Source organism: Garra rufa, chromosome 7 (genome assembly GCF_049309525.1).
Source record: "Garra rufa chromosome 7, GarRuf1.0, whole genome shotgun sequence".
In the NCBI taxonomy this organism is placed as follows: Eukaryota; Metazoa; Chordata; class Actinopteri; order Cypriniformes; family Cyprinidae; genus Garra; species Garra rufa.
The window spans coordinates 15080832-15103488 of NC_133367.1; the positions used below are offsets into that span (position 1 = coordinate 15080832).

At 34.2% G+C, this 22657-nt stretch overlaps 1 protein-coding gene across 1 annotated transcript in view; it reads left to right on the top strand.

Annotated features, from left to right (window-relative positions):
* LOC141338727 (uncharacterized) overlaps positions 1-22657 on the top strand; it is a 228224-nt gene that overhangs the window by 3737 nt on the left and 201830 nt on the right. The window contains exons 5-9 of the mRNA XM_073844341.1: positions 62-1880; positions 3068-3238; positions 5318-5491; positions 7778-7948; positions 8678-8851. Of these exons, the coding sequence (XP_073700442.1) occupies positions 62-1880; positions 3068-3238; positions 5318-5491; positions 7778-7948; positions 8678-8851 (2509 nt within the window). The remainder of the gene's footprint in view (positions 1-61; positions 1881-3067; positions 3239-5317; positions 5492-7777; positions 7949-8677; positions 8852-22657) is intronic.

Genomic DNA, 22657 nt, shown 5'->3' on the forward strand with positions numbered 1-22657 from the left:
TGTATACATGCAGGAGAGAAATTAAGATTACAAATCTCTGTATTTATGTTCCTGTGTTTAGATGAGCTGTTCTTCCTTCATCAGCTAAAATGTAGCCTAAAGAAAAAGTATCAATGTGTGTTTGAAGGAATTACAAAGCAAGGTGACTCTACACTTCTGAATAACATCTACACAGATCTCTATATCACTCAGGGTTGTAGTGAACAGGTCAATACTGAACATGAGGTAAGACAGATTGAAGTTACTTCCAGGCGTCATGAATTACAAGAGGTACAGGTTAAATGCAAAAATTTGTTTGAAGCACCTGATCAAGAGAAGGAGATCAGAACTGTACTGACAAATGGAGTTGCTGGCATCGGAAAATCAGTGTCTGTGCAAAAGTTTGTTCTGGATTGGGCTGAAGGAAAAGAAAATCAAAATATCAGCTTTATATTTCCACTTCCATTCAGAGAAATGAACTTAAAAGAGAAAGAAAAACTAAGTTTGATGGACCTTATAACCCAGTTTTTCCCAGAGACAAAAGGACTGAACCTTACAAGAAGGAATAAATTCAAAGTCCTGTTCATCCTTGATGGATTAGATGAATTTCGTCTTCCTCTTATGTTTGAGGGCAATGAGACATTGTCTGATTTATCTTCACCAGCATCTCTGGATGTTCTCCTAACGAACCTTATCAAGGGAAATCTGCTTCCTTCTGCTCTTGTTTGGATCACCACCAGACCAGCAGCTGCCAGTAAGATTCCTCCTGACTGTATCGACCGGTTGACAGAGATACGAGGATTCAATGATGCACAAAAGGAAGAGTACTTCATAAAACGATTCAAAGATCAGAAAATGGCCAGTGAAATCATTGATCATGTTAAAAAATCAAAGAGTCTCTTCATCATGTGCCACATCCCAGTCTTCTGCTGGATTTCAGCCACTGTTCTCCAGAACATTTTGGAAGAGAAAAGAAAAAATGATCTGAAAAGCAATGAGTCTGAGGACCCCTCTAAAACACATACTGAAGACATTCCAAAGACACTGACACAAATGTACACACACTTTCTCCGCTTTCAGATCTTGCAAAGCAGACAAAAATATCATGGAGAATATACACCAGATGTTTCCTGGGATAAAGATGCCATACTTTCACTGGGAAAATTGGCATTTCATCAGCTGGAAAAAAACAATGTGATATTCTATGACACAGATCTGGAAGCATGTGGTATTGATGTCTATAAGGCATCAGTGTATTCAGGCATGTGTACTCAGATCTTTAGGGAGGAGACGGGGATCATTCTTGGTACCATGTACTGCTTTGTTCACTTGAGCATTCAAGAGTTTATTGCAGCACTTTATGCACATTTGTTTCTAGACATCAACAAGAAAAGTGTGTTTGATCAAGACTTTACAGAACAGGAAAACAAAAGTGAAATCATGATTGATTTGCTCAAGACTGCTGTGGACAAGGCACTTGAGTCTGACAATGGACACCTGGACCTTGTTCTTCGTTTCCTCCTTGGTTTGTCACTCCAGTCCAATCAACGACTTCTACATGGTCTGTTGACACAGCAAGATGGAAATGACCAGAGCAAAAAGGAAATAGTTCAGTACATCAAGCAGAAATTAGAGGATAATCTGTCTCCAGAGAGGTCCATCAATCTGTTCTACTGTCTGAATGAACTGAATGACCAAACTCTGGTGAAAGAGATTCAGACCCACCTTAGCAAAGGAAGTCTCTCATCTGCTGATCTTTCGCCTGCCCAGTGGTCTGCTTTAGCCTTTGTTTTGTTGACATCAGAGCAGGAGCTAGAGGAGTTTGAGCTTCAGAAATTCAAGAAGTCAGATGAGTGTCTCATTAGATTATCAACTGTCATCAAAACCTCCAAAAGAGCTCTGTAAGTAATTTAGTACATTTTGTCAAGCTAGTTATTTATATGGCCAGTGTGTAAGCTGAAATTCTGAAAGCTTGTAATATAAACCAATTAATATTTATTTATTATAATACACTTGAATAAACTGCATATATCAGTGGTTGCCCTGTATTTTTAATAACCTGTAGTTTTAATTGTGGGATGGGGGCAGGGGCGCCGCTCGCAATTTTGGGCCCTATGACAAAATAAGAGGTTGGGCCCCCCCTACCACACAAAAGCAGATCTCTGGGGGCCCCTAAATGGCGTGGGCCCTTAGAATTGTCCTAACTTTCCCCCCCTTAGCGGCGCCACTGGATGGGGGTGGGGTGCAGTGTAATGCAATGTAATGTAATAAAAAATAATAGTTTATCAAAAGCCTGTTGTATCATATTTGATACATTTTAACATCATAATTCTAAAAAAAAAAAGATGTCTACTGGGGGGTGGTTGTGTAGAACTTTGAGTTTGTGTGTGTATGTGTGTATATGATATGACAGTAGTCTTTCTCAATTTAAATGCATGTGAAGTGATAAGCAGTTCATGTCTTCATAAAGTAAAACAACAATCACTGAAAACACAGCAAATGCCACGTGTGCTTGAGTTTGTGTTGTAGATGAAACTGCTTGTCTGCACCATTTTGACACGAGTCTATATTATGAAATGATTAAGTGTACTGACTGACTTTTGATTTATTTTCACAAAACTATTATTCACACATTACCCATGACATTCCGCATTATACAGTAAAGTCCATTTGACTGGATTCTGTGATTCTATGCACATTTTGCATATCATGGAAATCATATTGCCCTAAATTTAATCAATGGACCCCCTGACTATGGGTCACAAACCACCAGAAAATAAATTTGAGAAACCCTGATTTAGAGGATTTAGACATTCATGTATCAAATCTGATATGATTAAGTTTGCAGTCTTGTTATTATATACCACACTGGTTCATAGTTATTTTCACTTGCATTCACTATGTATTTCTCTTAAACTTCTGCTATAAAGCACATATGTATATAACGTCAATGCGTCAATAAAAATATTAATATACAGAAAATGCTAGTTATCATGTAAAATAATGAAAAATATATTTATTATTTGATTTTGGAAAAACATTGCATATGTTTTACCTAATTCTGTTGTGTAATTTATGTCCCTTCTAGGTTAAATGATTGTAACTTAACAGACAAAAGCTGTTCAGCTCTGGCTACAGTTCTTGGATCAGATACCAGTCTGATAGAGCTAAACATGAATAATAATAATCTAAAAGATTCCGGAGTGAAGCTGCTCTGCACTGGACTGAAGAATATAAAGTGTAAATTGGAGATATTGAGGTAAGTTGTGTGAAAAAAAAAAAAAAAAAAATCAGCTCAACCAAAACTCAAGGTGTGATTTGTTTGAAATATTCTGGTGACACTTTAGTATAGGCATCAATTCGATAACACTTTTTTTTTCACGATTTCTTAACTAGTTAGTAAAGTAACTATTAATAAGCATCACATTAGGAATTAATTAAGGGAAAAGTCGTAGTTAATAGTGAATAAGTGTTCCCTATTCTAAAGTATTACCACATATTCTTCTTGACCATATTCTACATGTCTAATCTTACCCAATACCTAAACTTAACAATTTTACTAAGTGTTTATAAGCAACAAATTGGGAGTTTATTGAGGAAAAATCATTGTTAATGGTTTGTTAATGGTGAGAATTTAACCTTAAAATAAATTGTGACCAATATTCTTTACAAAACTATGTTTAACAAGTATTGTTAGAATATAACAATACATTAACCCTTTCACATGTGAGTTTAAAATATTTTACCTGACCCCCCAAAGTGAGTTTTTTTTTTTTTTTTGAGCGAGCATTATTTTAGAATGTTTCACCTTACTGTTTCCATGGCGACGCGTCATGTGCCACACCACAGCCACAATAGCACATAGACATAGACACATGGGTCGCTTTTATTTAGTTTTTCCTTTTTTATTATTAATATTCACAAGCATGCTCACTATATTATTAAATATATGATATTCTGATTTTGAAATATGTGCAAGTAAATGTATTAAAAAGTTGAAACACTTTTGTAATGACCGCGTTAGTTAATCTATACCAGGTGATGGGTGCCGCCTTGTTTGTTTGAACTGAATCCGAGCTGTGGGATTTACAACATGGAAATTCCTTCTCTCCTCCCGAAAGACATTAAAGTAAGTCTGTGGTGAGCTGGGAGAAGAAGAGAGTAAACTCTAGTTACCTACACAATCTGTATATGATATCAATAAAATATGTTGTCGGAATATATTTGTAGGATCATTATTGCTTCTTCTATATACATCAGTGTGTATTTTACAAACTATAAATGTATGGTTTTGCTAGTACGTATGTGTATTAAACCCACGCGCAATAGCACTGTAAAACACATGGATCGCTTTTATTTAGTTTTTCCTTTTTTATTATTAATATTCACAAGCATGCTCACTATATTATGAAATATCTGATATTCCAATTTTGAAATATGTGCAAGTAAATGTATTTAAAATTTGAAACACTTTTACAATGACCGCATTAGTTAATCTATACTGGGTAAAGGGCGCCACCATGTTTGTTCGCGCTGAATCCGAGCTGTGGGATTTACAACACGCAAATTCATCCTCTCCTCCCGAAAGACATTAAAGTCACTGGTGAGCTGGGAGAAGAGCAGAGTAAACTTTATAGTTACCTACACAATCTGTATATGATCTCATTTGTTAAAAAATTTTGGGCAGAGTGCTTAATTTAAATTGTTTCTATTACTGATAAGGTTGAACTGTCATCACAACTAACTGTAAGAAATACCACATATAAAATTTAGTTTTAATTCTTTCGCTCATTCTGAAAATTTTGTTCTTGACCTTCAAACTTCAGTGTTACTGAAGAACAGTTTAAAACTTTACCTAGAAAATACATTGATAAAAAATAAATAAATAAATAAAACTAGAGCTAAACTACACAATAAATCTATTGTTTGTATTGTGTTTGTAATTTGTTAGCAAAATGGTTTGTGAGTTCAGAGTTCAAGCTGAACAACCTCTGGCAAGTCTGACTTACACATCTCTTATTTTTAATTGCGATCACATGATCAATAAACATCTGAGATCAGTTACAATGCTCAACACAACAAAACACATTGTAAATTTAAACCTTTGACACTCCTTACAGACACTCACACAAATACTGAAACGTTTGAAATCAGCCGACTCTCAGCGGGTCTGTACTTTGTACTACTGGTACTGTGGAAAGGCTGATGTCGGTAGTATTGTGAAAGTGTGAAGTATTGACGTAGTACTGAAGTACTGGTACTTTGTGGCAAGACTATATTGTAGAGATTTTTTTAACAATAGTTTAATTAGCTGAATGTTACATTTTCCTTTTTTTAGACTTTCAGATTGCAGTATCACTGAGGAAGGTTATAAAGCTCTGGCTTCAGCTCTGAGATCAAACCCTTCACACCTGATAGAGCTGGATCTCACAGGAAATGATCCTGGACAATCAGGAGTGAAGCAGCTCAATGATTTACTACAGGATCCAAACTGTCAACTGAAAACGCTGAGGTCAGATGTTAAAAAATAATACAGAATAAAAGATTTGCAGGCTGAATAGTTATTTTAGTAATAAGCTGCACATATAACAAAAGTTATCAGTATCAAATTTGAGAGATAAGATGCTGTGGCTACTAATAACTGTCAACAGTGTTTAATTGTGGTACAAGATACAGGACATATGTGACCATGGACCACAAAAATTGAGATTCTTGCGTCATCTGAAAGCTGAGTAAATCAGCTTTTCATTGATGTATGGTTTGAAATAGGACAATGTTTGTCTGAGATACAACTATTTGAAAACCTGGAATCTGAGGGTGCAAAAAAAATCTAAATACTGAGAAAATCGCCTTAAAAGTTGTCCAAATGAAGTTCTTCGCAATGTATATTACTCAAAATATCAAAAATCAAGTTTTTATATATTTATGGTAGAAAATGTACTAAATATCTTCATGGAGCATGATCTTTACTTAATATGCTAATGATTTTTGGCATAAAAGGAAAATCGATAATTTTGACCCATACAGTGTATTTTTGGCTATTACTACAAATATACCCGTGCTACTTAAGACTGGTTTTGTGGTCCAGGGTCACATATATATATACATTATGGGTCAATGGGTGATCTTTCTTCTTTTTCTAATCTCACCAACATGCCAGTCAGACAAAGATGTCATGATGTAGAAATAGCCATTGATCTGATTCTGCAGAGGCATCTTTGATTGCACTGTTTTCTTTTTAGCTTGGTTTCAATAAAAGCTGTTTTTGGACCAACAGGGAAAAGTATGCTATCTCAAACCAAGACGCCTTTAAATGTTGATGAACATACTGTAAATTAATTTTCATCAAGCTCATATTCACTCTATCACTCACAGCTGGCCTGTGAGTCTCCAATTGTTCACAAACATTCAGTTTCATAAGCCAGTTTAGTCTCTGCTAATGTTTCTCACTCCTGCTTAAAATGCAAAATGGTTTTTATTTTTTATTTTATTTTTATTTTTTCAAATAAATGTTAAAAGTAAATAGAGCTTGTCTTAAGAATAGGGATGTAATGGTATCAAAACTTCACGGTACGGTATTTATTGAATCATTTACAGGAAAAACCAAACTAATGAAGAGACCTCGAAAAAAGTGCCAGAAGTGTTTATTAAACAGTTTACATGAACACTGAACATATCAATGGCATACAAATTAGCCATATATCTGTAAACTTTGAAACAGAAACTTAAATTTTTCAATTTTAGTAACAAAAAAATATTAAAGCATGTAAAAAACAGTCAAATCAGTTTAGCTGAATGAGTTGTCTGAATCTAGTTGTCTGCTTGAAATAAGATTTTTTTTCTTACCCCATTGGCAGATTATTTAGCTTGTTGTAAACAAAAACTCACTTTATTTTGACTTGTTTTTACTAAAAACAAGACAATAATTTTTACTTGTCTAGAAAATCCTTCTTGATTTAATATTTTTTTAGATATTTTGGCTGGAAACAAGACAAAATTCTAAGTAAGAAAAGCATTTTTTTTGCAGTGCAGTAGGCTCTCATGCCTTTCTTTCGCATTAAATCTTTATTAAAAACAATCCTTTAAAGAACTTTTCTACCTGGACAAGTGCATCTATTATGTTGCCTAGTTTATTTAAAACTGCACCTTTCCTTATTTTAAACCTAGCCAAAAAGCCACGTGTTGACTGTGAAATTTATATGCATTTATGGTACATTTCCGTGTCAATCCATGTTCATTTTTACAGCGAACAATGCACTGTAACATTAATTCAGTGCATACAGCGCAGCAAAAAATAGACTCGGTGCCGAAATGATCGCTGCACTGCTGCAAAGGCACCGCTTCTAGGACGTACTGCCGGACAGCAACCGCGTGCAGTGTGAACGCTCTAATCCGTTAACATGGGTGCTGAAAAGAATACGTAATGCATACGCACTTCAGACGGAGCAGGTTCGACCATTTCCATCTCTTTTCCTTGCTGCTACAGTCTGTAGCGACAACAGACCGCAAAGGATGATGGCCACGCCTGGGCTGATGGGAAATGTAGTTCCCGCTACCTCCCGTTCGCTCCATTCGCCTGAGCAAACTTTTCTCAGAAGACCTATTGTTTTATCGAGTCATGCGACCACGGTAGTATCGAAAAAATTTGTTATTGTGGTATGACGGTATCTACAATACCGTTACATCCCTACTTAAGAACAATGATTCATTTTATATACGTCTTGTAAGTCTGTTTTGTAATGTGATGGACATATAGTTGAGAGCTGAACTGAATCCTGCTTTATCTTCTCTTCTGGAGGTTTTTGGGTCCTGCTGCAGATGAAGCCTGTCAGTATGTGACTGAAATTGTGGGTAAAAACCCATTACTTATGAAAGAGCTGAATCTGAGTAGATGTGAACTAGGAGACAAACGAGTGAAGCTGATCGCTGCTCTACTGCAGGATAAACACTGTACACTCAACACACTGACGTGAGTATAGTTAATTTATTTGAAATCTTTTAATAGCAATGTTACTGTAGCTAATAATAATTTTTCTTCTAGATTAAAAAACTATTCAAACAAGTAATAGATTGAAATAGCTGGACTACAAACACAATTGTAATTGTTTAGTTTTGTATTGTTTAAACATTGGTCTTTAATAATAAAGTGTCTTATGACAATATTGAGTAGAGTAGACAAACAATTTAGTTTAAACCGCTTCATTAAGGGTGCACCTGGGATTTTCTCTAGTGGATTTAAATGTCTAGTTTTTTATTTTTCTGTTTCGGTCTTCAGTCTGTATAGATGCAGTATTACAGAGAAACAGTGTCTCATCCTGACTTCAGCTCTGAAATCAAACCCATCACACCTGAGAGAACTGGACCTCAGTGTGAATCCAATAAAAAACACAGGAGTGAATCACGTATGTGACGTACTGAAGGATTCACACTGTAAACTGGAGAGATTGAGGTCAGCAACATTCACAATCAAGAAACAAAATGCCTGAATACTTAGTCACTTCAGCGGTTTAAACCAAAACACTTTATACTCAATAGCTCATGATTACGTCTGTGTTCACATTATTTTACCTTAGTAATTTGTGATCTGGTGAAATAAACATGATTTCTCTTTACTCTTTGTTTGCTTATGAAGGTTGTGAGTTATGTTCTTGACCTCTGTCTCATTTTCTATTCTCTCTCTCTCTCTTTGCCAATTTAGGTTAATATTTTGTTGTATGACAGATAAAGGTTGTTCTGCTGTGACGTCAGCTTTAAAATCAAACCCATCACGCCTGAGAGAGCTTGATCTGAGCAGGAATAAACTAGGAGACTCTGGAGTGAAAAATCTCAGTGATCTACTGATGAACCCGCAATTCAAGCTGGAAAAACTTCAGTTAGTATCATCAAACTGTACAGCGGGTACAGTGTGATTAAAGTTTTCTTGTGAACTACAACTTGACCCAAGATAAATTGTTTATACCATAGCATTGCCTCTTCTGGCCTTTACCATTGAGCACAATTAAAAATATAGCTGCAAGCAGCAATTAAGGGGCTGAGCACAACAAAGGTAAAATTAAGAGCTAAGGAGCTGTTTTTAATTACTCTGTAAAGACCCAGGTTCTCCAACCCTGCTCTTGGAGAGCTACCTTCCTAAATGTTTAAGTTTCAAAGATTCCATATTAAAGACATTTGTTGATACAGAATTTTACTTAAAATTCAAAATGTCCAACGCCAAAATCTTTTCAGAGAATTCAAAATTGCGAAACATTTTGACCATAGAATTCTATTTCATGGTATGCATTTGACTCAGAATTTTGCTTTTAGACCTGATGGTTGAAAAGTTATTAGTTGAAACATGAGTGCAAATTTGGCATGTTGTGACGCTTAAGAGTCTGAGTTAGAGACTTCAAATTTGCTGTAATTGATATTGAGACTCTATCTGTGTGTTAAACTTCATAACTTCCCTGCAAGCAGTTCAGTGGGCTGCCATAGACTCCCTGAGTGGAATAAACAGATTATGGGAACCACAGGGGCTGATTTATATTTGTTTCTGCCGGTTTGTGCAACACTAAAACCCCAAACCCCACGTGATGACAAACACAACTATGTCACTTCCAACTTCCAAGTGCTAACACATTTCAAACCACATTACCCACCAAGTCTGGTTATCTCCTGGTCACAGACTTGGGACTAGCATTGAATTGTCTCACTCAAACCATTGCCTGCTGCTGCTTCTGATTGGTTTTAGATTTCTAGGATCAGTTCTAGGATCTCTGTAATAAAAGCATATTAGTAAAACAGATTTGGCAAACAGTTCATTGTGTATCTGTGTTTGTGCTCTGAAGATCATCACAGGTTTCTAAGAGATGTAACAGTCATTTTCTTTTCTCTTTCTGTCTTCAGTCTCTGGGAATGCAGTTTTACAGAGAAACAGTGTCTCATCCTAACTTTAGCTTTGAAATCAAACCCATCACACCTGAGAGAACTGGACCTCAGTAAGAATCAAATAAAAAACACCGGAGTGAATCACTTATGTGACATACTGAAGGATTCACACTGTAAACTGGAGATACTGAGGTCAGTAACATTCACATACAAGTATCAAAATATTTAACAATCGCTTCAACAGTTTAACACTTTATACTCAATGTCTCATGATGAGTCTGAGTTCACATTGTTTGTGCAAAATGATTTACCTGAATAATTTGTTTGTAAGATGATCTTTGTGCCTCTGTTTGTCTCTTTTTAGTTTAAATAACTGTGGCATTACAGATGTCTCTTCTTTAACTCAGTCTTTGACAAACACAAACGCACTGCAGTTTTTAAAAGAGCTTGATCTGAGAAACAATGTAATTGAAGACTCAAAGCAGCAGCTCATGGATGTGCTACAAGACTCAAACTGTAAACTGAGGTGAGTAAACTAATATCACTTTGTGATATTAAAGAGATATTTATTTTACTATGATCAGGCCTGATTTAAGAACATTTACAGATCCCTGGGACTATAGCAGACCCAATCTTGGTGCCACAATGTTTTCTACTGAAGGAATAGCATTTTTCTTTTTCTTTTTTATCAAATCTCCGAACACAGAGATACAATGAGTATGAATATTACATATTCCAGGCTACAACATATTAAAAAAATAAATACATTAACACCAGATAAATGATGTCAAAGCAAATAGATTTCAGTAACAACTTTTAAGCATATACAGCTCCCTTAAGGAGTTTATTTTATAAAGATTTGTTATTAGCAGGTCTTCTTTTTGTCTCTAGAAGAAGATAATCATCAGGGCTGGACTGGGGCTAAAATTCACCCCATCTGGCCCACACGTTCCCCCACTAATGTTCTGCTGGGGTTAGGGCAATTGAAATAAATAATTGATTTATTAATATATAAAGGACGGAAACAAATAATAGATAAACAAACAATAGAAAACAAAAGCACACTGTCACAGCTTTATAAGCAACTCGTCACATCACATTACTTTTATTTCTTTACTAAAACCAGTACTAACATGTTTAAACTAGAGGACTGTCAGAATCTTGAGTCTTAAAACTGCAGCCACCAGAGGTCAGTTGGCTTGTTGTCAAAGCTAGACTGAGTTGTATAGCAAACTTTTGCCTTAGGGCCCAGGACTAAAATGAATGAGTTAGATACACCGATCTATTACTACCCCTCCGTAGATATTAAATGTCTAGGGTCTGGAAAGGGGAACATAAAACCAGTTCAGACTATTGCCCAACCTTTTCTTGGTGTGTGACTGAAAGTAAACAAGACTGAAGCAAAAGGCAAGCAAACTTGTTTTATTGCTGCAGACTGTGACACGTATTTACAAAAATAAATAAAGATGTTAAAGGACGATATTTAGATATTTACAAAAAAAAAAAATGTAAAAATAAACCCACTCTCAAAGTAAGCAAAAACACTCTGCCAGTTTTTACAAAATTGTATAACAGAGGAGGATGAAGGGAACTTGGATCGAGCCAAAGAAAAGAAAATATCAAAACCAAAAATAGATCTTACTAAGCCATTTTTCTTAAATCTAAGCCTAAGCTAAAATAAAGAAAAATGTGAAAAGAAAAAGAACCTTCAACGTCCAAGTCGTAACTCAACTACACTAACTAACCAAACATAAATACAGAGGGTGGCATCAATCCCTAACCTAGTGTGTATAAACATAAAAAAACTAAGTGTGCACAACGAGATATAACTTACCTACGCCTTCACCTCCATCCAGTTTTAACATAGTTACAAAAATCTTTTGAAAACGCTTAAACATAACAGGAAGGATTTCAGGACAACCAGAATAGGTAAATCGTTACATGACAGTCAAGGCACATTATAAACGAACTAATCAAAATACAAACACACAAAAACACATCACAGCTCAAATTCAAAAGGCCGGGCCTCCAACACAACGGCATTTCCCTTATATAGACTTTGGAACATCAATCCGCAAGTGCAATCAAAGACCAATGCCCTCAAGTCACCACTCCCAGTCATCCCAAATGATTGACAGGTGAAATGGCCAATCCGCACGGCTCCTGCGAAAGTGAAAGTAAAAGAAGGGCGGAGAAACAAAGAGAAAAGTCAGGGACAAGAATACAAACACAAAAAAAATCAAGACTATCATTCAACGTCACATAGGGACGTAACAGATCATGAATATTAGTTAATCAGACTTAAATAATGCACATTTCGAATAAGAGAATTACCACGTTAAAGCATTCAAATCAATCCCACTGTCCATAATGGTATAACGATTAATTAACAGAGAAATATGGGATATTTCCACATTTGTTCCTTGTTGTTTATTATATATGGTATACACTCATTAGCATGTGTTTTACTTTATAGTGACCCAATGGGAGTCACAAACACAGACAAATATGAATGGAATGCTAAATGTATTATATTTAAAACGCAAATATTATTTAAGAAATATCTATGCAAGATGTAAAGTCAGTAATTAATCTGATTACAGAAATAATTACATTTAATGTAACTTTTCATTACTAAGGGAAAAAAAGCAATTTAAATAGTAATTAATTTGCAATTTGTTTCACTGAACAATGATTGTTTTCTCTTCTGGGTCCTCCTTACAGTGTAGACACAGAACAATCGCCAAACATCCCTGATAGAGGTCAATCGCCAAAAGGTGATAAATGCTGTATATCATAGTTTGCAATCATTATGAGAGGAGCAGCAAACAGGTGAGGATCCACAGAAGATCTTTGCTACTGTGTCTGTGAGGAGAAATAAATTTGTGATAAATGTGTAAATGGGATCCATACTCAGACCTTACAATGAAATAATGCAGCATGTGTATTAGAAACATGTGATACTGAATGATTAATGTTGCTTTAGTATTTGAGCAAATTATCTTTTTTTTTAGGTGAAACAGAGGAGGAAGAAGCTCACATGAGTCAGTCTGGCTTTTCAGTTTAAGGCTTCAAAAGTGTAATGTTTTATTATTAAACATTGATAATGATTCAAATGTTTCAGAATTGTGATTGTCAAGTGCAGCACTTAAATGTATAAAAAGATATAAAGCACATCTAAAATGTAAAACTTCCATGATACTTAAAACATTTAAATATTCTCTTTTACATTTTATATATAGAGTATTATTATTATTAGTGTTCTGTTTTATTTCATATTATGTTTTTATGTGTGTGTCTGTTGCTAATGCACAGATGTCCAGTATATTGTCTTTTTTCCTTCATCAGTACAGACCAACTAAAAAATTTTACCTGTTAACAGCATTTATCTTTCACTATGCTCTAGTCTATGCTCTTCTTCGCCACTTATACTTTTGCATGTAAATAAAATGATACATACAGTTAAAAACAATTATTTTGTCTGAAAAGTTCACTGGCCTGTTTTATTTATTATTGAAGCTACACAAGCAGATGCAAAGATTCTCCTTAAATAAAGGCCAAGTTGTAGAATTTAGAACATGTACTGTACATAATATTTAGAACATATACACAATATTAAAGGCATACTTCACTGAAAAAAGAGTAAATTGTGTCTTCATTTATTTTCCCTCATGTTGTTTCAAACATGTATGACTTTCTCCTGTGGAAACACTAGAGAAGATATGTTGAGAAAAACCTTGATTTAAAGGAAATACCTAAAAATTGTAAGTAAAATCACTGAAGAAATGTTAAAGTGTTTGTGAACAGAGGAACAAAGGCAGTGAGGATCCCAAACTGAAGTATTTTGAATCAGCAGGAGTGCAATCACATGTCTGGTAGAAAGATAGAAACTTCCAAGAAGTCAGGAATTATGCTGAAAATCACAGAAACCTGCTGCAGATCTATCAGTAAATTTACTTCTTTTGGAAATGCTACATTAAATAAGATTTACTGCTGCATAATTTGCTCTGGTTATACATGTTTTTTTATTGCTTTATGTTTCGAGACTTTGAGTTCACAGCTGTAAAACTGGAGAACCATTATGGCTGTGGAATACCCATAATCCCTTGCTGTTTCATAATTTTGTTTGGTCAAAGCAAAAATATCTGTACTGCTACTTTGAATTAACAGTCATTGAGCTCCAATTAATGTTTAATTAATGATTTTGTTGTAAGATTGTGGTTTAAAAAGTACTTAAATTATAAAATTGTTCATAATGCTTTACTAGACGTGTCGATCAAATTGGGCTCAAAAGACTTCATGATCAAAGGTAACATTATGAGTTCACTCTGTTCTGTTTTAAGATGATAAATGATAATTATAGCAAAATTGTATATTATTCTTTCTTTTTTTTATTATTTCTGCAGATCTGCTCCTCCTGCCAGACTGCAATTCAACCCCAGTAAAGCTCCTCCTACGGCAGTTTACCGGTAAATGCTGGAATATTTCCATCAGTCTACAAGCTGTAACGGGAGAAGCTTTTCCATAATGACTGTGAAGGTCAGTACATTATTTAAAAACATTCTTCCTCTTTATGAAAATGCATGTCATTGTTTAGTTAAGATCAAACACAACTGAACAAAGTATTTAAGATTTTCGGGAGCACTTAATTACAGATGTGTGTTTGATCAGGGTTCACTCAAAAAAAATATTTTTCAGTTTTGTTCATTTTACCTGAGCAATTCATGTTGAATTAATGCCATTTTGGCTATTTTTCATTTCAACATGATTGTGTCATGTTAAACTGACTTAAAACTCTCACTCGTTGGTTTAACATGACGTTTTCATTTTAAAAGTACATGTTTCAATCACTTAGCTCAGTAAAACTGTTAAGACTGAATAAAAAAAAAATTATATATATATAGATATATAATAACTTACATAATATTTATTCTTTATTTTAAATATTTTTGTTTATTAATTTATAGCTTGATCATAATTATAGAAGTGCAATTTAATGGTTATTGGTGTTTTTAGGTTTGTTATTTGTCTTAAATTGCTGTTACTTGAAAGACAATGCATTATACCCATTTAAAGGGTATTTGGTTTGTGTCGAATGAAGCACACACTATCCTATTAGTATGTCTAGTGACAAAATAAAGCTAATGTTGAGTTTAATAAGAAACATTTATTGTGCACATTTAGTGCAAAGCAACATAAATGAAAATTTTATAAAAAAAAAAAAAAAATAAGGCCTTTACTGTTGTTCATATGTATTTGGTTTAATGTCTACTTTCTAAGTTTTGAAAAACAAAGCACATTAAATTATTCATAATTACTAATTTTAAAACTTTTATTTTGAGAGAAGAAACTAGAAGAGAATTACATAACTATACATTTATACTACATACAATTCATTAAGAATAGTGGACTTAAAAATTGAATATTGACATTACAATATACACCTATCACTTCACACTCAGCACATTCAGCACAGGAGGTGGCGGTATGCATCGAAAAAGTTGATATGCGACCCGCCAGTAAATCCATAGAAGAAGAAGAAGAAATCTAGATAATAAATCAGACTGATACAAATAATGTTTAATAAAAGTCAGTTGCACATATAAAATGTGTTTTTATTAAGTCAGTCGGACTGAATGTCAAAACAGCCTGAAAAAAAAAAAAAACCGACATTCTAAACCTAAATGAAGCGGAAATTTGTTGTGACGCAATTTGCATATCCCGGCGGCAACATTCAAATGTGTTATTGCTGCGCATGTCTGAAATAGATCGCCACGCCATTAACTGGAATATAAGCTTCAACAAACAGGTACGTGTTCATCCATTTTTATCACTGTTATTATAAACAATATTATCAAACTGTTTTATTTTGTTGGTTGATACTGATGTGTTATTATGACAGAATGCACGATTCTAAGCCTAAATGAGATGACCACGCCATCAACTGAATTAAACGGCAAACAAACAGGTAACTTTTTCGTATATTTGCATCAGTCTAATTAGAAACAATTTTGCCAACTGTTTTATTATGTCGACTGATGGGCCTACGGATGAATTTATGAAAAATGTCTAAGTCAGAGTCTCCCTTCTTTCTGAGGTTAAGAAGAAGAACAACAAGCAAACTGAGAAGATTAATGGACGGTGGACCTTTCATTTGCATTGAGAAGACAAGAGGTTGTCAAAGAGTCTCCACTTATTGCTGACTTTATGAGCAGATGGCTGGCTTTGTTCCAATAAAATGAGGTAATTCACCCTAATGTCTTTAAGTGGGATTTTTTGCATAAAATTAAATGTATTAAAATGCCAATAAGTCAAATAAAATAATTTTGCCATATAAGCAAGTTAGAACACATAGGCTAGCTAGCTTTTTTGGGCATACATTAAAGTTTTGGTGTTTTTCTCTTTGTTTTAGGTTTGTGCTGAATTTGCACAGATAACAACTGTTGCCTTAATTTCAAAATTCTTCTCAAAGCTGGATGAACACACTCCAAGTCTTCTGAGGATCTTTGCCAAGAAAGGTGAAGCTCAGGGACAAAGGATAAGGAAACTTCTTGTGCCACTTACACAGGTATGACAACTGCAAAAATTGTTTTTCTAGATAAATTAATCATTTGTTTCTTACTTATGATTTGTGTGACTTGAAAATGTATTAGTTCATTGGTACATGTTGCTAATTTTCTTTATTTTCCCTGGTGTGTCTGTATTAATGTTAAGAGGGAGTGTGTCCTCAAAGCCCTGTTTGTCTACCTAAATGAGGATCCTGACAATGTCATCAAGGAGTACATGGTATTATTGCCTGAATATTCTGACAATATTTTGTGTATAACAATACATTTTTTTTTTAGTACATTAATGTACTTTGTTTCTGTTTATAGGATGTCGATTTTTCCAACGTTGAAGCTGCACTCAAAGAAATGGTGATGGGCGTTTTTGTCATCGGATGTGAAGTTGGAGATGAACCTGCGGATGTTGGAGTAGTTCTTGAAGGAGTTACAGCACTAGAAGGGCTTGGTAATGTAGCTAATGGTGTTGCATTGCTGATTGGGCTTATTTATGCCCTAAATCTTAGTTATCCGAAGGAGCTTCGATGCACCTTTGAACTCCTGCAAAAAGTGTTCCTGGAGCTTGATGGACACAAACTTTCCACCCCAGTTCAAGCCCTCAAGACCAAGCTTTTTACACCTCATAAAAGGACTGATGAACAGACTGATATTTACCTTGAAACTGTGTTTTGTGTGAAATGGTCAAAACATGTTCATGTTCACACATTTTTATTGCCTTTATTGATTTGATTTTTTTTTTTTTTTTTTTAAAGGCATATGTGAAGAGGAATAGTTTCCTTAATTACATTTGTCCTTAACTCACCCAAAGAAGGTCAAGGAAAACCATCAAGGGTTTCAATGACTCATGGGTTAGTTAATGGTTACTATTTAAATTTAAAAAATGTTTTTGTCAAACTTGTCCTTTTAAACACTTTTTTTTTTTTTTTTTTTTTTCCCAATGACTGTTTTAAAGGGATAGTTCACCCAAAAATGGAAATGTGATGTTTATCTGCTTACCCCCAGGGCATCCAAGATGTGGGTGACTTTGTTTCGTAAGTAGAACACAAACGAAGATTTTTAACGAAAACATGTGCAGTCGGTTAGTGATTTACTGGAAGTGGATAGGCACCAAACCTTTGAAAGTAACAAAACACTCACAGACAAATCCAAATTACACCCTGTGGCTCTTGATGATACATTAATGTTCTAAGACACGAAACGATCGGTTTTTGTGAGAAACTGAACAGTATTTATATCATTTTTTTACCTTTGATACACAGCCACGACCAACTGTCATGAGCACGAGCTTTTCATCCGGCTCGTTACGTGTACGCGCTCTGGCGTAGTATACACAGTGCACAGAGATTTTGGGTATATTGGCTATTCAAAACGGTAATTACTTGCTATATGCTGATTGTTCAAACCGATTTAAAGGTAAAAGATTATTTTGCTTGCGTGAACTGACCCTAAATAGTTTATCACCGATTTCCCCTTCCGGCGTTTGCATAAACTACACCAGAGCGCGTACACGGGTAACAAGTCGGATGATGAGCTCGTGCTCAGGACAGATGGACGTGGCTGTGTATAAAAGGTAAAAAATTATATAAATATTGTTCAGTTTCTCAAAAACCAATCGTTTCGTGTCTTAGGACATTAATGTATTGTCACGAGCCACAGGGTGTAATCTGGATTTGTCTGTGCGTGTTTTTGTTACTTTCAAAGGTTTGGTGCCCATCCACTCACATTAAATCAATAACAGACTGCACCGGTTTTCGTTAATCTTCGTTTGTGTTCTACTGAAGAAACAAAGTCACCTACATCTTGGATGCCCTGGGGGTAAGCAGATAAACATCACATTTTCATTTTTGGGTGAATTATCCCTTTAATGGCTTATGACTGTTCTTCAAGGAAAGGCGTTTGAATGACAATGTATTTTAAATAGTTTTCAAAGATGTTCCACATAGCACACATTGTGTTTGCTTTTAATTTACAAAAAATATCCGGGCACATTTTGGAATTAGAATACATTTACAGACAGCTTGATGGACACAAGCAGTTTGATGAACAAACGTAACCCAAACATTATTTTTTTCTTTAGAATCAGAGGTTACTTTCTTTTGCATTAAATGCATTAAAAGCAAACACACTTTGCTATTTATTTATGTTTTATTAATGGGTTGTTGTACATGTAGGAATGTAAACCTGTTTGTTTCATTTTGCACTGTAAAGGAAAACATTTCTGTACACATTTGTGTTTTATATAAATTGTCAAATTCAGGCCTAATGTGTTATAAGTGTTTGAAATGTTTTTGAAACTGTGAGACATGCTTAAGCTGTTCCCTAGTAAAAAGAATTTATTACATATTTGCTGCCTCTGTAGTCATCATTGAATTATGGGGAAAAAATGTGTGATATTCATTATTTTATAACATATAGTAGTAACTTGACTAAATGGGATTCATTAGAAGTGATGTAAACATATCAGCGTAACATCAAGGATTAAATTTAAGATAACATGATTAATTGAAGTTCAATAAAAACCATTGTTTCAAGTTAAAAATAAGTATTTAAATCTTGTTTAGTGAATGTCATCTGTTCATGTTAAATGAACACAAATATTTCAAGCTGGTTTAACATCATCCATTGTTGTCAAGATAATGTGGTGTAATCACGTGGAACCACTGTCCACGATTAAATCATGTTCAACCAAAGTGCTATTTTTTTGAGTGTTGGAACTGAACTCTGCAGCTGGGTAGATCTTTAGAAACAGATTCTGTCATTCCTGGAATAAAGTGTCAATGCGGTGTGCATTTGTTCAGCTGGTTTGCGACTCAATGAAAACCCATGTAGAGGAAGAAAATTTAAGTAATGGTGTGGTTACAAAACCACATGACCAGGGATACCAAGAATAAAAGTTGAGCTGGCTTTGATTAATGCCATGTCCCAGAAAACTTTTTCAGATCCCATGTATCACTATTAGCATTATTAAATCGAACATTCAACATGTTTATATATATATATATATATATATATACATACACACACACACACACACACACGTTTTACATGCTTTTTGTATGATCTCTTAAATTTTGTTAAAATTATTTACATTTTCACAGATTCTGCAAGCGGTTCCCAAACTTTAGCATACCATTATTTTACTAGGACATGATTAATGATTGATGTGTAAATGGCCAAATTATCAAAATTGTTGTACCTCAAGGATATTGATCATAGATATTGAGTCTGGCACTTGATCATTGATTTACAAAACCTTTACTCATTCTGGCCTGGTCTAAGGAGTGATGTTTCTGCATACCTTCACCTTAGAATTATAAGGTTCTATCTGACAATTTTGTCAAAACTGATTCTTTCACATATTCTTATTCTGTGACAACTTATTTACATTATTTAATGTTTCTTTTGTAAGCTGTGTATATTTTGGGCCTTTTTTTAGAAAACAAAAATGGTTCTATCTTCAGAAGTCTGACAGTATGGAAAACACAAACTTTAAAGCTCAATATCTCGAAAGTGCTCAAAATGCAGATAGAACCTTATAATTCTAAGGTGACGATACTGCCATGTATGTCCCTTTTTCTTAGGACAATAACCACACTGGTTATTAATGTTTCATTTTAAACTGCAATCGCACATATCTTGGGCTTGGGACAATGTTTATTGAATTGATTATTTATTTGCTATTGTCATTGTGAAGTATCCTTGAGCTTTGGAAAGGTGCTATATAAATTGAACTTTGAAATTTTAGACTTGAATCATAAAACCATCTCTTGAGATTATTGTTTGATAATATCTGGCTGATATACACAATAAAGACAGAAATCTTCCTGTTGTACACTGAGATGGAAAAAAAAACATATATATATATATATATATAGTCTTTATATTTAAAGGGATAGTTCATCCATTAAAAATAGGAATTGCCATTTACTCCCCTCAAAACATATGACTCACCGCTGTGTAACACTAAACAACATATTTGGTGAAATTTCTCAGTATCTCTGATTGGTTGAACAGCTTTTTTGTTGTTGCTGTTTTTATCAGGGCTATTATTTATTTTATCGTCCATTGCATACATATGCATTTTGATTCTGCCATTACTCAGAATAGTAACAGATTTATTGTAATTAATTAGATCACCTTATTGATTTAAAATAAACGTATTCTGTATGTACTACTAACAATAAAATACTACAACAATGCAGTTATTTGGGGGAATGATGAAGAGATTTCATGTAGCCTACATAAGCGTAATTTAAATGTTAAATTATAACTAGGGCCGGGACTTTAACGCGTTAATTTAGATTAATTAATTACACAAAAATAACGCGTTAAATTTTTTAACGCATTTTAATCGCACTTATTTTTGCACCGTGGAATGTTTCTCACTGGATGAGTTTCGGCGGACCGATTATACTGGAGCACCAAGTAGCATTCAGACAAAAACAAACCAAAGTGAACATGGACAAAGAAGCTGATGAGACCGCTTTGGTTGGCCCTGTGGATGGAAAATTTTGTTATAAAAAAACGAATGGCTGAAATGTAGGCTACTATATTTTAAATATCCTATTGCTACACTTAATGGCAATATTGCACTGGTCTGTTGGACTTGGTTGAACAAAAATAAACAATATTTTGTTGCTTAAGCTTATGTATTCAGTCATTATTCAATGGTATACTAAAAATCCATATGAAAAAAAAAACTTCTCACTGTTCTCAGGTTAAATATTTATATGCGATTAAAATGCAATTAATTTCGATTAATTAATTACAAAGCCTCTAATTAATTAGATTATTATTTTTAATCGAGTCCCGGCCCTAATTATAATGTATAGTTGTTGTGGAAGTAACAAACGGAGTAGCCAGAAATACAAAATTAATATAATTACAAAACGTTTGAGAATGGCATCACATAAAAACATTGCAAAATAAGAATTTTCCACCCTTCATTTTAGTAGGTTGTTTAGTGATCATGGTAAATCAAAAGCATCTATTGGTCAAACCATTCCTTCTGGTTAGAGGGGTCTATAAACCCCAGCACATTATGAAAGTTTTTTTTAAAAGTTGATGTAAACTGGATTTTGCTTTGTTAAAAAAAAAGAAAAAGGAAATTGTCATATTGAAGACAGCTTATTTAGCCTACTGAAATAATTCATTATTGCGAGGTCATTTTAATATAAATTGTGAATCAAGTTAAAAAGAAGTAAATCAAGGAAGTCATAAAACTTGAATAGTGTATATTTATATAAAACCGCATTCAAGTTTTTTTGTTTAGCACAGTGTTTAATATCATAACGTATTTTGATGATCTGAAGTGATTATGCTTTTTGTTTGTTTTTAAATTGCTTGTTTGATAAGTCAACATTCTTTTTTTTTCTTTTTTCCCATCATTGTTCTTTGAACTATCAGTGACACATTGTCATGTTCAGGTCATGATGAGCATCTGATTGTCTTCAGCAACACAAAGATCTCAGTATGTCAGAGATGCAAGGAAAGGACTCTCTATTGGAGATGAGTGGATCACAGAAACAGAGGTAAGACTGAGGCAAGTTGTTTTAGCTTAAAATTATCTAACCATTACACATCGTAGTTGTATTTTACTGGGAAGGATTAAAATAAAAAACTCTGCAATATAGTTCTTTTTTGTAAGAAATATCAGTTTATAGCGTGTCAGAATGACCGTAAGAGTGAGATGACAGATCTGATGTTTTTAAAAAAAAAATATATATATATATATATATATATATTTCACTGTTAATTTAATTTAATTACTTTAATTGTTGTATTCTAATGTGAAGATGGGTCTGCAGTGTTTGTTTACTCAACAGGTTTAATATGGATGTACTATAATAAGGTTTTAGAGTCACGTATGTTTTATGGTGAAGTAGATATTGTTAAGGCTGTAGGCTGTAGAATCAGTGTTTCACTTCACTCAAAGCTCTTGAAATAACACTGAAGTATCTCCTGCTGTATTGCCCCCCCCCCCCCCTCTCTATTTTTACTGTGCCATTAGTGTAAGATCAGGCTCACAGGTGTTCAGCTCTGTGTCTTTGAAGAGTTACCAGTCAAAAGAAGAAGAACCAACATTCAGCGAGAAAAAAACTTCATCTACCTCAAGGTATTTCTGGTGCTGCTTATTGTTGGTCACACATAGACTATTCAACAAATATTTATCAGAGTTTTATTTATTCAGCAGACATAACTGATGCACAGCATATCAAAATACCTATTGTATTATACTATAGCTATTGTTG